Below are 16268 nucleotides of genomic sequence, written 5' to 3' on the forward strand. Positions count from 1 at the left end.
ACTGCAGCCCTGAGGGGGAAGTTCCTCCCCTCTTAGTGAGAAGGGACTCTGCCCTTCATGCTCAGTCAATCCTGGGCTTCTCTACAGAGACTGCCAATGGGGGGGAGTGATTGAGATGGCAGTCTAGTCTGTTCTTATTAGAATAGAATCCCACTATAGAGGCTACCACCTCACTTCAGATAAATCATCCTATAGTAATTTTACTTGAATATTGTCCTATGCCAGATTCAAACTGATAAGTGTTTAGTGAAAGTTTCCATAACCCATTACCTATCCTTTTGCCTCTATCGTTTTTACGCCTTTTACTTTGTCTAGAAAGTTTGGGGTTTTCCCCTTTCAAATTTTTGTGGATCCCTTTATAAGGCAGCAAAACAAAATCTATTTAAAACATTGTTTTGTCACACTTCGGATTTAATTTTGACTTTTGTATTCTAGAAGAATGTGGTGTCTTTATTAAAACACCAGATACTGCCGCTGACTACTATGTGGTACAAGGTATGTAGTTCATCCATCACACCTACATGCACACCCCTTGTGGTTTGTGCTAGCAGATAACCACAATCAGTGAAGGAGGGGTGGGGTGGGTTTCTTGGGTTGTTTTTTTTTTTTAAACAAATGTGCTCAGTGGTTCACCTCCAGTGAAGATTAATGAAACTTTAAAAATATTTTTAATCTTTACCCAAAATAGTATTTGCTGGGAAAGACAAAAAGCCATTATTGCATGAAGTGCACTATGTACCTTTGCAAGTCTAGTTTATCTGTGCAGCCCTTGGCTCCTATGGAAGTGAGTTATAGAAAACTTTAAAATTATCTATTAAACTAGACTAGATTTCAGGTCCCTTCAGCTTTTAAGGAATGAGGGGTTTTCCCCCCAGAAGTGGTGTAGTTGTAGCTTTAGTTCAATCAGTCTAAGCCAGGAATGCTACCTACGGAAAAGCAATAGAGGCCTAAGGTGAGTTTCCCACAGGGGAACGCTTATCATTTAGGTACTCTACTGCTTAGTGAAATCCACAGCTCTGAGCTGGGCTCCATATACAATGCTGGGGAGAGTTAGGGATCCACAAAATCCAGCTCACTGAGCTGCCTAATATAGCCACTACAAAATGCCAAGGAAAAGGGCAAGTCCTGAGTCCTGCTCCTCAGAGGGACTTATGTACCTATATCTGGGCTGGAAGGTGCATCCCTCCACTCAGGATTCAAAGCCATGAACCCTCTCCTGAAGGCTGCAAGAAAGGGCTTATGCACCTTACACACACACACACACACTGGGTGCTGGGTGCCATCATCACTAAGTGCTACAAGAGCTCTGGTCAAATGTATATAATTTAGCTGAGTGCTAAGAGCACTCACCTACCATATTGGAGACCTAGTTTGGTTGTCCCCTCTCACTGATATCAAGAAGAGACTTCAGCTGTGGTCTCCCCTATCTAAGGATAGTACCCTAACCACCAGGCTTTCGGTTTTCTCCTGTTGAAACTGTTCCACTATATATAAATAAATATGTACTGGAGCTGGAGGACTCTAACATGGTTCTCCCATGTACCTAGTGGGTTACTCTGGCCCAATACATGTTAATTATATACAGTGGAACAGTTTCAACAGAAGAGAGATCTGCCTCAAAATACTCCCTAGCACAGTGGTTATGGCACTCTCCTGGGTGGAGGCAGACCAGAGTTCAAATCTCTTCTTCATATCAGACAGAGGGGGGGAAATTAAACCCAGGTCTCCCACATCCCAGGTGAGGGCTCAAGCCATTGGGTTAAAGCAGTGGTTCTAAGGTGGCACCATCATCTTCTGTGGTTTTTGTGGGGCCTGATCCAGTAGGTAGCTTCGGCGAGCACCTGCCAGATAAGCAGGGGAATATTTAGTTTGAGGCACCCGGCTGCCTGGACTGAAGCAACTCAGTAATTGGTTTTTTAGGTGGCTACAGAGTTAGGCAGAGGCTGAAGAACTACATTTTGGATCTTGCCCCTAATGAGCATTTCTGTGTTTCAGGTAAAAGGAAAAGTAATGAAATGAGTAGAAACACAGCAAAAAGACAGAAGTCCGAAAGCAATGCTGAGCACCCTGCATTTTACTATAATATCCATAGACATAGTATCAAAGGAATGAACATGCCAAAGTAAGGATCAAGTTCCAGTTTCTGATGTCAAATAAAATCAGTGTGTAATCTGTGTTGAAACCAACTAACCAGTAATAACTTTCTCTATAATTTTTTCAGGTTAAACAAGTTCTTACAGTATCTGTCCCAAGCTGGGTATAGAGTAAGCCGAACCCATTTTGATCCCATGGGAGTTCGCACAAATGCACCGTTGGCACAGTTTAAATCTATCCTTGTGAAGTACAGCACTCCCACGTACACTGGGGGACAGGCAGAAGGCCCTCTCCAGTCCACTGAAGATGCCCAGGCAGAAGACAATGTCCAAGCTGCTGTAGCTGACAAGTCAGGAGACATGGAGTTTACAGAAGATGATAAATCAGAAGGCATTCTCACATTCACAAAAGACAGCTATAACGATAACTTTACTGCTGCTGAATGCAAATAATGTGTTAATTTGAGATTTGCAACTAAGCCACTGTAAACCAATGTTACTCATGTAAACCAATCTACAGAACTGGTTTTGAAAGCTTGGGTTGCCAGTTATTTTAATGCGTGGGAGACATTTTAGAATTACACAGAAGAACTTGTAATTGATCACAATACATATGGTCAAGTTACAATTAGAGTGGAGAAAGAAACTGTAGAGGGTATTGACTTTTATGCTCTTGTCTTTCTTTTAAACACTGGCATTTTGTGACTACCCGCAGCTCTTCGAAAAGCCTTATTCAAACTCCTAGTGCAATTTCCAGTACAGTGGATAAGCGATGGGGCCAGAAGTCTTAAGCATTTCCATAAGTGTTGCTAGAGCATAACCTAAGTATGAAATGGGCCATCATGCCTGCAGCTTGATTGGTTAGAGTTTAGCAATAGGTCAAGTCTGTAAGAAACCAAAAATGTTGCACTATAAAATGTGGTATTAAATTTAAGCAAGCCAGAACATTTTAAATAGGTAGTAAACTTAACTTTTACCTAAAAGCAAAGACCTAAATGCAAGTGGATCGGGAATGAAATTAAACTTTTTGCTATTTGATTTTTTATCTTTAGCGCTATATAGCTATATATTTCAAGTGAATTAGCTACTTTGAACAAAATAACAATTACCTGCTGGTAATGAAGGAGAAAGCTGGTAAGCTATTGGGTAGAGAGGACTGAGTGGCAAAGAATTAATTCACCAGGATTTAACTCATCCTGCATTTAAATTGTCACTGGTACTATTTGATGATTAAGTCAATACAGCTGAACTCTAGTCAGTTAGCTGGCAGTTATCTAATTTAACCTGCTTGTGAGATTCCTTTTACAAGTCAGTGATTAAATTTGTACATAAACAGGTTATTTTCACTATTAGAACCATCTCTTGTAGTACAGGTTGAAAAAACATTTAATAAATAGTCATTTTTTTTTATATTTTCCTTTTAAAATACATATATGGTATTACTTCAGCCATAAAATCATGCGGTTCATTTTAGTGTGGCTTTTTCCAACTGTTAGAATGAAGAGTTTCGTCCAAAACTTCTGTCATTCGCTAGTTCTGATCTAGGAACAACTGTCTTATACTGTTTTTAAAACAGGATCTTCCATACAACAAGGGTAATAATTTTAGATTCAGGCTTAGTCTACAAAGTTTTGGTGGCATAACTATGTATTGGCTAGGAGACTGAGGGGGAAAAAAATCATACTCCCTAAAAACCAATGTAGGTGTGCCAAAGGAAACTCCCCCCATGTAGATATAAGTATGCAGCCAGAAGAGTTTTTCTGGTGGCTTAGCTGTACCAGCAGAACTCCTCCTGTCGTGTCAGTTTATGCTACATCTCCCTACTACGGGGTTCTTCCAGCAGAGTTATGCCAGCAAAGCATATGTAGTATAGACACGCCTTCAGATACAGGTTTTCACAGCCGCTACGGCCCCAGTCCTGTCACAGAACCACTCTATCACTTCCTTCTCAGCCGTTCTATGCCACTCAGTTCTACAAGATAGGGTATTTGTGATACGTAGCACTTTCAGGCTCTGCCAAGCTGTAAGACTCTCTAGTCATGTAGCTATTTGACTTATAGAAGAAAAATCTTCTTCAGAACTCCACAAAATAAACACTAGTAGTGTGAGGTTTGGCATAAAGTACATGAACTAGTCTAATAGGACTGGGAACACAGAGGGAGAGAATCATGCATGACTTACTGGTGCTGGAGAAAAAGCAATTTCAGGGTTGGCACCAGAGAAAATCTTCCACATAGTACCACTTACTTCATGCTAAAGTTCACATAAAAACATCACAGGAAAAAGAAAAATCCATGAAAATTGACAGGGGGTCTGTACAGCAGATGTAGAACCTGGAATTACTTAGCGCAATTTTTTTTAAGTTGACAAGGTTTCAAATTGAGTGTCCTTTTAACTAAATACTGGCCTTAGGGAGCGTTCAGACCTCATTCTTGTTTTTATTCTTTATTGCTGTGGAAGAGTCTCACACCAACAGAGCAACTTGACCATACAGTGAAACTGGCAAACCAGGAAGTTGTCAAATGCAAAGCAAACAAACTGACAAAATACAAAAAGTTTCTAATGTTTCAGTTAAAGCAATCCAACACTGAACTGAAACCAATTTCAGGCAGAAATGTGATTTTAAAGTTGACCAACTAACTGCAGAGATTAGGAGAACAGGTTGTGTATACCTCTATCTTAACACTCAATATCCAAATCTTGTTGTTGAGGCAAATCTGGCACGTAGTCAACTAGCTCCTTAATGCATAATCTTTAGTTTAACTTGCTGTCATGGTTCAGCAAGTCTCAGAAGTACAAATTAGCTTTCAGTTGTATGTATTCATGGAAAAGTAATATAGCAAAACACAAAATGTCCAGTAAGTTCTTAAAGTGTATTGGGGCAACTTCTTAAACAAAAAGGTGGAGTAAGTTACCGGGGCTAGCCATTATCGACTTGATTCTGACTAACAGGGAGGAATTGGTTGCAAAGCTGAAGATTGAAGGCAATGGGTGAATGTGATCACAAAATGATAGATTTCATGTTTCTAAGGAAAAGAATGAGTGAGAATAGCAGACTATGGGCAATGGACTTCAAAAAATGGACTTCGACAATATTTCTCTGTTAGTGTGGAACTCTTCCAAGTTCAGAGAACTGGTACATAAGAAAATTTAAGAGAAAAGAGAGTTTGAGAAAGCTGGCAGTTGCTCACAGATTCAAGATTAAAGGCCAACAGCAAATTATCCTCATACTATAGGAAAAATAGTAAGAAGCCAATATGGCTCCATCAGAATCAGAAAATCAAAAAGGAATCCTGCAAAAAGTGGAAACATGAATGCAAAATGAATACAAAGGACCAGTACAAGCATGGAGGACAAAATCAGAAAGGCTAAGGCACAAAATGAGTTACACCTAGCAAAAGAAATAAAAGGCAATAAAAAGAGGTTCTATAAATACATGAGGAGCAAGAAAAAGACCAAGGAAAGTGTGGGTCCTCTACTTAAAGATGGAAAACTAATAACACAGCATCAAGAAAGCCGAGGTATTTAATGTACATTTTGCTCCAGGCTTTACTAAAAACGTAATCTGTGATCAGATACTTAACACACTATTAACATGGGGGAAGAAACCCAAGCCAAACTAGGGAAAGAACAGATTAAAGAATAAGGTCATGTCTACACTAGTGATCTTAGAAGCACAGCTGTACCACTCAACAGTAGCACAGCTGAGTGACACCTATGAGCAACATAAATGTTGCTGACTATAGCGGGGTGGTTACCCCGCTCCTGCGCTGAAGAGCTTAAAACAGCCCTGGGAGAGGGCTGTGGCAGGGAAAGCACCTGCAGCTGGGCCACACCCCAATCAGGCCTCAGCTGGCCCTATATAAGAGGCTGGGAGCCAGGAGCTCAAGAGTTTCTGTGTTCAGAGAGAGAAGGGCCTGGCTGCAGGGAGGTTAACCAGGTATCTGGAGTGGAGCAGGGCTGGGGAAAGGCCAAGGGAGATGGGGAGCTCTTGCCTGGTAAGCGGTTGCAGGGGCAGCCCACAGGTAGCCAGAGGCAGCAGGTCCAAACCGCTTTGCCTGTGATGAGTGGCTTATACTGCAGTCTGCCCCAGTGACTAGATGGCGACTGGGCAGTAGCCAAGACTGAGGCGAAGTGGGGATAGTGGGTGGGGGTTCCCCTGGGAGGGGGAGACCCAGACTGGGGGGGTACTGCCAGGCGGCAGCACCCCAGACAACAAGGCACTGAGTCTGGGAGGGACACGGGATCCAAACGGTAATGGGACACCGGCCTGCAGAGGGCGCTCCAACAACTGACGAGCTAATTCCCAGAGACAACCAGCAGGAGGCGCTGCAAGGGTGAGTCCCGCATGTTTACACTGACATAAGCGATAGTGTAGGCCTGGCTTAAGTTAGAATGTACTCAAGTTGGCAGGACCTGATGAAGTTCACACTAGAGCACTTGAAGTAGCTGAAGCAATCACAGAACCATTAGCAATTATCTTTGAAAACTTATGGAGGATATGTGAGATCCCAGAGGACTAGAGAAGGAGAAACATAGTACCTATCTTTAAAAAGGTGAACAAGAGGACGTGGGAAACCATAGGCCAGTCAATCTAATGATGATACCTGGAACAAATTATTAATTTTAAGCACCTAAAAAATAATAGGGTTATAAATATATGCCAATATTGGATTTGTCAAGAACAAATGCAAAACTAATTTCCTTCTTTGATAGGGTTACTGGTCTAATTAACGGAGGAAACTTGTAGACAGGATATCTTGATTTTAGTAAGGCTTTTGACACAGTTCCACATAACATTCTCTTAAGCAAACTAGGGAAATGTTGGCTAAATGAAATAAGGTGGGTTTTGGCGTGGCTGTGTGGCCTTCTGCCCTATCAGAAGGGGAAAGCCCAAGATCACCCCCTGGTGGGCAGAACCAGTGGGCAGAACCAGGCCCCCTGCGGCCACCCCACCAGAAGCAGAGGGGCGGGACATAGGTTCAGCTGTGGAATTATCGTGAACTGGCCAGCATGTTGCGGGCAGATCCCCACTGGCCTAATGGCGAACTACCCCACCACTAATAAGGCCCTGGGCTGGGATGCAGTGAAGTGGGAGGGCCTGCATCCCCCTACCCCAGCCACCCCACCTGTGGAGGGTGGCCATCTCCCCACTAAGAAGCCAGGAGGCCTGAATTGGTCTGGTGCCCACCGAAGCGATTTGCTGTCGCTCACAGTTGAGAGTTTATTCCCCACCCTGAACTGCTGGGCTGTATCGCATGGACTCAGCCTGAGCTATAAACTGTGAATTGCCCTCATTGAGGGACTGGGGCTGAGAGAAGAATTAAGGCCTGGGCTGATTGTCAGCCAGGCCTGCTAACTGCTCGCTGCCCTGATTGAGGGGTGCTGCTTGGATTAATCACCAGGGTGGATTCACTAGCTAGGAGCTGCACTCGCTTGAGAAACAGTGAGGAGGCACGGCCTCCTGCCCTGTCAGAAGGGGAGAGACACGTGCCCCTCTTTACATGGGTGCACAGCTAGTTGAAAGATCGTACTCAAAGAGTAGTTATCAGTAGCTTGCTGTCATACCTGGGAGGACATAAATAATGGGGTTCCAAAGGGTCTGCCCTGAGTCTGGTCTCATTCAATATTTTTATTAATGACTTGGATAAATAAGTGGAGAGTATGCTTATAGAATCTGCAGATGACACCAAGCTGCAAGGGGTTGCTAGCACTTTGGAGGGCAGGATTAGAATTCAAAATAACCTTGTGTCATTGGAGAATTGGTCTGAAATCAACAAGATGAAATTCAATAAAGACAAATGTAAAGTACTACATTTTGGAAGGAAAAATCAAATACAAAATGGAGGCTAACTAGATAGGCAGTAATACTGCAGAAATGGATCTGGACCATCCCAGATGTGGTCCCAGTACAGATACCTACCAAAAATCCAACTTCTGTTGTTCATACAGAGAATTTAAAAACAACCACCTAAATAACATACATTCCATGTTGGAGGACAGCTGAAAGTACAAAGCATCTGCAAACCATTATATCGCACAAGTTGTGTGACCTTTCTTCTCATCAAAAGAGCCCTAAACATTTCTTGACCCTAAACAGTGGGAGGAAAGAGAAATCCTAATTATGTTTTTCTATGGAGGGGATAAGGAGAGGGAGACATTGTTTTATATTCAGTATAATCATGGCTTAATGTTTGATTCAGCACTACAGTTATAATGAAGGGCTGAGGTTTAGAGTGCACAATATAGTTTCATCTTAGACTTTATCAAATACCACTTTTCTGGTAGTGGATAAAACTACTAATCTTACAATACATTTATCCTCAAATATAGCTGCAGTTTGTAAAACTTTGCAAAAATTGACACTGCATATTTTTATAAAAGTTCAACCCCATTCAGTATGTAATGCTATGATCCTACTTCACATATTCCAAGTCTTTTGTCTCCAATTATGTTGGGAAGGTGATTAGCACACATGTAAATCACCATGCATAGTAACTGATTTTGCTGGGGTTCCTAAGTAGGGCACGCCAAACCAACAGTCTTCTTTTCATATCACCGTTTGCATGACAATTATTCTGTGTCCCACCCAACAGAATAACTTGTTATACATGCCATGGCCACTGAAAAAGTTTGACATTAGCTAGTGTTATTACACATGCACATCCCATTCTAAGGCCCTGATGCAAATCCCACTGAAGTAAATGGGAATTTTTCAACTGATTTCAATGGGCCTTACAAGTTGGGTGGGGGGGGTGGGGGGGGGAGGAAGAGAACAGGACTGAGGCACCAGATTCCACTGTGTGGTGTTGGCATGTGTATCCAGAAAGCAGATGCATCTCCCAGCCCTCTATTGAGAAAACTGCAGATATGATAGTGTTGTTAGACAGTGCAAGACTAGTGGATTTATAATGCAAATGGTTTCTTTTGTAGATTGTAATAGGAAGTGATTGAATTTCCAGTACTGTGTTCACAGCATTTTTGCTTTATTGTGACAAATGTGAGATGTTAGGTATGACTTTAGTTTCAGATATTATAACTGTTCAATTTACCATACCTAACAAGCACAAGGTACCAAAAATGAGGATCTAGCTCAACAGGAAGGCAATATGAAAGTTGTTTTGAAAAGTAAAATTGTTTATAGCACTAAAGTCAGTGCATCAATGGTATAATCAAACACCTACATAATATATATTTTTAAAGAACATAAATATTCAGTAAATTCACTATGACATGAAAATAAGTTTCACATTCTTCCACACTTTTTTAAACTGCGGACAAAAAAAGACATTCTCTAGACAGACACAGCTCAGCTTCACAAATACCTTCTTTGCTCCTTAAACATTCTTAGATATACTGGGAATTTGTCATTCTGCTGCAGCTAACATAGAAGTTTCCCCATAAAATCTAAGTATCACAAAAACAGGATTATATTTAGTGGACATGCACTAGTAATCTATACAATTGAACATTACACCAAGTAATACTGAATAAAACAACATTTGAAAATCAACCCTCACCCTCCACTATGCTTGGTGACTGGAAATGTCAGTTTCATGGCACAGATTACAAAAAGAGTAGTAAAAACATTTTAGATACCAAAAAGAAATATTAAAAGTTATTCAAGAAACCTATGAGTTTTTCATATAGAGATTAAACTGACCCAAAACAGCTGTCAAAATGGACATATTTACAAATGTTAGACTTGAATGACAAGGAGTAATGGAAGGCTTGTTCCTTTCCCAACAGAAACCTAGGGATTTGAAAGTGTACAAGTTCCATATACTTTAGAAACTCATCCATCTTAACTGTGAGCAAGACAAGAAGGGAGGAGAAGACAAACTGTAACATTCCTCAACTACTTTAAGGGTCTTTTCACTTTCAGCATCCAAACTGCAAAGACAGGAAGGCTGTACTGATAAAACCTTAGAGCAAAGAGAACATCACTGTGCCATTTCCCTAACATTGAGAATTCTCTTTAGCTGCAGCAAAGCATCCCTACTAGGTGAAGGCAGGGTTCACACCAAAACAAAAACCCACCTGTTTAACATGCAGATGAACTGTAAATGCAAAACTTCACACAGCAGCCAACTTCCAAGTTTAAAAAAAAAACACACTACTTTAAGACACTAAATGGTAAACCTGTCAAGTACTAACACATTTTCTTCCAAAGTGCTAAGCCATATTTGTTAAAGTTTTGGCTAAAACAGAATACTTAGAACAGTTTGTAGTTGAAGCAGTTCTTTCCCCTCAGTGATGAACCACAGTTATAGCTCACACAAGTGGTGTGGATAGAGTGCTATAAAATAAGATACTCTTGCTGCAACACAATGCCATTTTTGTTGCAAAATATTTCCAAGAAAGAGAATCCTTTACAGCAAAGTCTATGATATTTCCACAATAGTCTGCCATTACACTTGATATAGCAGGACTTTTAAATTGTCCGAGACGATTTTGTACAATAAATGTTATCAGCCAAGCACATGTGCACAGGAGTCAAAGACCAGAAATTAGAGAGTGCACAGGGACTGTGATATTCTGCCCAGAAAAAAATAAAATTCCTTTTTTTTTTAAATATATTTTTTTTCTGATACTGAAATTAATGAAATCCAGCAGATAGCAAGATTTTTTAAAGTGTCAGAACTTTTTCCCTTAAGTCTTCATCTTGGTCTACTGAAAACTATACCTTACCTGGACTATTACCAATAATCCAAGTCTTGCAAGGAATCAGATTACTACTGTAAATACCTTGAAGCCAAAATGGTATGCTGTTATCAGAACTGAATTCTTCAACATCTTTTATAGTGACAGTAACTGGCAAATCACCACCATTACCATACTCCCACAACAGCTGCTACTATTGACTACTTTAGACCCTCACTATTTCACCTAAGGGCTGGTATAATTGTATCAAGCATATTAGCAGACCAACAGCTTTTCCTGGACTAAGTTAAAACATTCCACGCTGGAACCTTTGCTTGATCTGATATCATAAGCTGAGAATAAAAAAAAAGCATATCTTTGATAACAATGGAATGCACTGGAAAGGTTATTCAGTCCCCTGGGAAAAAAATATTAAATTAAAAATAAAACCCAGAATACTGTCTAATTATAAGAAGTAGGCTCTGTGAGTAGTCTGAAGACATCCTAAGTACTGTCCATGAAGATGATGATGGTGCCTCCTTAATATTAAAGAAATCATAGCTATAAAAGTTAGAGTCCTCTCTCCAAACCTTCTCGCAAAGCCTATTTATGTTCCTTTGTTGGTGCATAGTAGAGTTCCATGGGTTTGTTCACTTTCCAGTACTTCTCACTGACCAGCTCCAAGGAAAAGGAACCATTCAATACCTAAAGGAGGAGAAAAAACCAACAGTTCTGAAAATATATTTTCTGTCAACTAGCTATGAACTTCTGATGGTCCTGTCACTACTATCTGGTCACTGTGAAAACCCTGCAGTAGACTTGGGGAGGAACATTTACAGAACACAAGTCTTCTGTGGTTCTGGCTGCAGTTAATAGATATTTCCTGTTAAATATGTTATCAGTGTTTCTGGTTGCTTATCTGCTCATTATAATCCAGTGACTAGTGCCTCAATTCTAATACTAGCCTCCCCCCCCCATAGCAATACAGATTAGATCTTAACTATACTGATCACCACTCTTTCATTTATTATGCTTTTTTTTTTGCGCGGGGGGGGGGGTATTTCTACCCCACTCCCACCCAGTAGCACCAACCAATGTGCTAGCTGCTTTCCAAACACAAGAAATTGTGATCTCTTTTCCTAAGAGCTTGCATGCTAACAAGAAAAACAAATAGACAAGGACAGTGGCAAGGAGAATCAACAAGCAGCAAGGTGATCAGAGGATGACTGTGTCATCACGATATATCCAAACTGTTACTGGAACAATTAATTTTTGGTGTGTTGGGTGTATGGTGGTGGGTTTTGGGGAGAAGCAGACAAATGATGTGTAGAGGGTTGGCATCACTGATGGATGGAGAAGCCTGCATGATGTGCAGAGCAACATAGGTGGATAAGTAAGGAGGGAGAGAACTATGCAGGACCTTGAAAGCAAAGAAATAAGCTCGAAGTTTCACTTTAATTTACGCACCAAGACCTGAGGTCAGGCCTCAGCTTCCCTACCAACAGTCTGACTTTATGAACAGCTAAAATGCAGTGACCCAAGCTGCCTCTTCCCTTTGTTTCCTACTGGACCTGGAGTCTTGCAGCCACCTTGCTGGGCCTCTGCTAATGTGGCTTTTGAGCAACTTTATGGTTTCAGGTGCTACTGGCAGTAGAGTATGCATCTCCCAGTTATCAGTCAGGGGATTATCCACCAATATGCCTGAAAATCTTTGAAAATATTTTTCAAAAATCTTTCAAACATGACTACAGATTGCCCTAGAAAGGAAATTGAGGCATCCCCAGAGTATGTGCACTGCTGCCCCTCTCCCAGCTTTACAAATGGGAGGTGGGATGGGGTGGAACTTGGGGCTGAAGTCCAATGTATTTCACTTTTTAAACCAGCAAAATCTCTAAACCTTTCTTGAATTCGTAAGACTGGCAGGAATTTAAAATAGCTAGTGATACTGAGTATTCATCTAGCTAACGACTGTATTGTATCTTGACTGAATTTTTGTGGATTGTGCTCATTTAATATTTGCCTGTCTGAAATACTACTTATGTGTGAATTTGACTTTATATCAATAGATGTGTCTCCTACTGATAAAAAGCCAGACTGAATTTGCCTAGGAAGTGCTACCTCCCTTGGGCAATGAAGGACATTCTCAATAAGCAAGTCCTCAAATCAAAGTACCACTTTTTTCCTCCTAAATTTTTACCTGTAAAATAAAGAGCAAAAATAAATTGGTAAAATCCCAGTGATGTCAATGGAGCCACACCATTTACCCTAGCTCAGGGGATTGTGCCCAGAGCATCCACACATTTACACGCCACTCCTTTTCTACTATCAATGCTTTTGCTGTATGCAATCGCCACAGAACAGACTTTTGCCTAAAATGTCACAGCAAATAATGCTGGTGCTATGCTTTTAAAAATGGATTATGAATACAATCCATAGATCAATTTGTAGACAGAATCCAAACCAATCACAATAGGATAACAAATCCATTGTGCCTTCAAGTTATAGTATTGTTGGGTCTAAACATTTCTAAATTAGAGTATCAACCAGATCAACTACTCACAGTGTACTGGCCATTGGCCGTAGCAATGTAAATTGTGTACTGCTTCTCACTGGCTGTGTCAAGATTCATCTGGTTTGACTCTCCTTTGCTCCGAAGTTCCTCCAAAGCCAACCTCACAGCTAGGTACTTAGACAAGTGATCAACTGTGGCATTACCGGAGGTCTTTATATATCTGCAACAGTAGCAACAAAGACAACCAAACATATTTGAATCACTTGTGCAGAAAAAGGCACTAGATAAGCTTCATATGTAAAAGTAAACAAACTTGTATGTGAAGAGTACAGAGTGCCTCAATGTTTTCACTCAAGATACAAAAGAAGCAATTTACTGAGCAAGAAAAGAAGTCCTCACACCTCTCTCAACCTCCTCTTCTGCAGACTCCCACTCTATTTGTGGATAGGAAATATTACTACTTGTCATCTGCCTGAATTAACTGATCATGTGAGAGATTTTTTTTTAAAAAGTAAATATTAAGGACTGCTCAATCCTCTGAACACAGATGTGTGACATCAATTCAGTGGACAAGAATTGGATACTTGGCATGCTCTGTGACCACTTTCCTTGCCCTAGCTACTCTTCATTGACTCCTCATTCTCTGGAAATCTAAACCAAAGAGTGAGATTTTCAAAAGTGCTGAATGGCCTAGGATGTTGTACTTCTAGAACCCATGAGAAAGCTCTTGTGCTGAAGAGGAATAAGAAAGCAGATTCCAGATATTTCAGGAAACTCTAGAAAAAAAAATACAAACCTGCATACTGCAGATACCAGAACTTATGAGCATGGATCTGGACAGGATTACACAGAATTTAGGGTGAGATTCACTTTTAATGGGACTTATGCTCCTGAGCCACTTTTGAAAAACTTCACTCTTCTTTCCCAATTTCCAAAGACAAAGGAATTCACATGTTGATCCATTCAGCTACACTCTAACACTTACATAAGGCTTATTTTTATATACATATTTTCAAAAGGAGTGAGGAGAGACTGGAATCTAAAATCATCTGTGGTTTTAAAATGCTGTCAACCAAGCATACCATACCAAGAACAGAGGTGTGTTCTTAACTGTTAGGAACTTTTTCTGCGATCAAAGGGTTAAAACAGACTATGATACTATAAAATATTAACTAAAATAATTGGCTACCCTATTTAGGATGGAGAAAGTGCATTCAGTTCAACAGGATAAGGTGTAACTAGAGAAGAAATGTCTACATTTGATTTTAAAAAAGCCCCAAGAAACAACAGATTAAGTAGCAATAAGAAAATGATTAAAAGATGTTGAAGATACTTACCTGGTCTGTGCACTGTCATCATTCTCCATGAGTGTAGGATGGGGCCTGAAGACTAGCTCTATTTCACTAGCACCGTCCATTACTGGGTCTATTGCCACAGTCGTATTGTTATTGTCCAATTCTAGCCCAGAATCATCTGATGTTTTGGTTCTTTTGTTACTAGGCCCTGCTTCCTGATTGCTGTGTGTCGAAGCATTGCTACAGTGTGAACTGTCACCATTATCCTCTGCTCCACTGCCATTCTCAATCTGTTGTTTCTTGCCTCGTTGTAGCCTGTTTAAAGATATACGTAAATAAACGTGATCTCTTCAGCAGCTAAACACTGGTCTACAATTTTTGAGAAGTCGTCTGCTTCAGAGATAAAATGTGCTATTTATTATGTATTTTGATGTGCTGAATTCAAATATGACAATTAAAACAACTGATTGGCTACTGTTTCTAATATATTTAAGTTTTTACATTTTATGTCTATGTATATTGTGTAGATAGTAGAGTTTTAATCATAAATTGTAAACCTAGGTCTTTTCATGTGTTTATGGTTGCTTTACATGATAATATTTCACCTGTCCTGTTTATGTAACACTTTAAAAATCAGCAAAAGGGTTATATAACTAAAATTTATTATGAAACAAAAGGCAAAAAACTATTATGTACATAGTTTAGTCCTATTCAGTGTCTACTCGGCGCTTCTTGGCTTGTCTCTTGTATTCATTAAATGGAGCATCTCTTGTCACTGTCCAGCAATAGTCTGAAAGCACTGATGGGCTCCATTTGCCCTGATAGCGTTTCTCCATTGTTGCAATGTCCTGGTGAAATCGCTCGCCGTGCTCGTCGCTCACTGCTCCGCAGTTCGGTGGAAAAAAATCTAGATGAGAGTGCAAAAAATGTATCTTTAGTGACATGTTGCAACCAAGGCTTTTGTATGCCTTGAGGAGGTTTTCCACCAACAACCTGTAGTTGTCTGCCTTGTTGTTTCCGAGAAAATTTATTGCCACTAACTGGAAGGCTTTCCATGCCGTCTTTTCCTTGCCACGCAGTGCATGGTCAAATGCATCATCTCGAAGAAGTTCACGAATCTGAGGACCAACAAAGACACCTTCCTTTATCTTAGCTTCACTTAACCTTGGAAATTTTCCACGGAGGTACTTGAAAGCTGCTTGTGTTTTGTCAATGGCCTTGACAAAGTTCTTCATCAGACCCAGCTTGATGTGTAAGGGTGGTAACAAAATCTTCCTTGATTCAACAAGTGGTGGATGCTGAACACTTTTCCTCCCAGGCTCCAATGACTGTCGGAGTGGCCAATCTTTCTTGATGTAGTGGGAATCTCTTGCACGACTATCCCATTCACAGAGAAAACAGCAGTACTTTGTGTATCCAGTCTGCAGACCAAGCAAGAGAGCAACAACCTTCAAAACGCCACAAAGCTGCCACTGATGTTGGTCATAGTTTATGCACCTCAAAAGTTGTTTCATGTTGTCATAGGTTTCCTTCATATGGACTGCATGACCAACTGGAATTGATGGCAAAACATTGCCATTATGCAGTAAAACAGCTTTAAGACTCATCTTCAATGAATCAATGAACAGTCTCCACTCATCTGGATCGTGAACGATGTTGAGGGCTGCCATCACACCATCAATGTTGTTGCAGGCTACAAGATCACCTTCCATGAAGAAGAATGGG

General features: G+C 40.5%; 2 protein-coding genes across 4 annotated transcripts in view; one reads left to right on the plus strand and one right to left on the minus strand.

Moving 5' to 3' along the window:
• TRMT1L (tRNA methyltransferase 1 like) overlaps positions 1-3552 on the plus strand; it is a 52546-nt gene extending 48994 nt beyond the window's left edge. For all 3 annotated transcript variants that reach the window (XM_045027099.1, XM_045027097.1, XM_045027098.1), the window contains exons 14-16: positions 436-495; positions 1996-2122; positions 2222-3552. In XM_045027099.1, coding sequence (XP_044883034.1) covers positions 436-495; positions 1996-2122; positions 2222-2546 — 512 coding nt within the window. In that variant the 3' untranslated portion in view covers positions 2547-3552. The remainder of the gene's footprint in view (positions 1-435; positions 496-1995; positions 2123-2221) is intronic.
• Positions 3553-8976: 5424 nt separating this feature from the next.
• The window catches only part of RNF2 (ring finger protein 2), a 57946-nt gene continuing 50654 nt past the window's right edge, over positions 8977-16268 (minus strand). Inside the window, exons 5-7 of the mRNA XM_045028732.1 lie at positions 14586-14858; positions 13297-13468; positions 8977-11441 (exon numbers count right to left, since the gene is read on the minus strand). Coding sequence (XP_044884667.1) covers positions 11340-11441; positions 13297-13468; positions 14586-14858 — 547 coding nt within the window. The 3' untranslated portion in view covers positions 8977-11339. The remainder of the gene's footprint in view (positions 11442-13296; positions 13469-14585; positions 14859-16268) is intronic.

The sequence above is a fragment of the Mauremys mutica genome, chromosome 8, assembly GCF_020497125.1.
Source record: "Mauremys mutica isolate MM-2020 ecotype Southern chromosome 8, ASM2049712v1, whole genome shotgun sequence".
Classification (NCBI taxonomy): Eukaryota; Metazoa; Chordata; order Testudines; family Geoemydidae; genus Mauremys; species Mauremys mutica.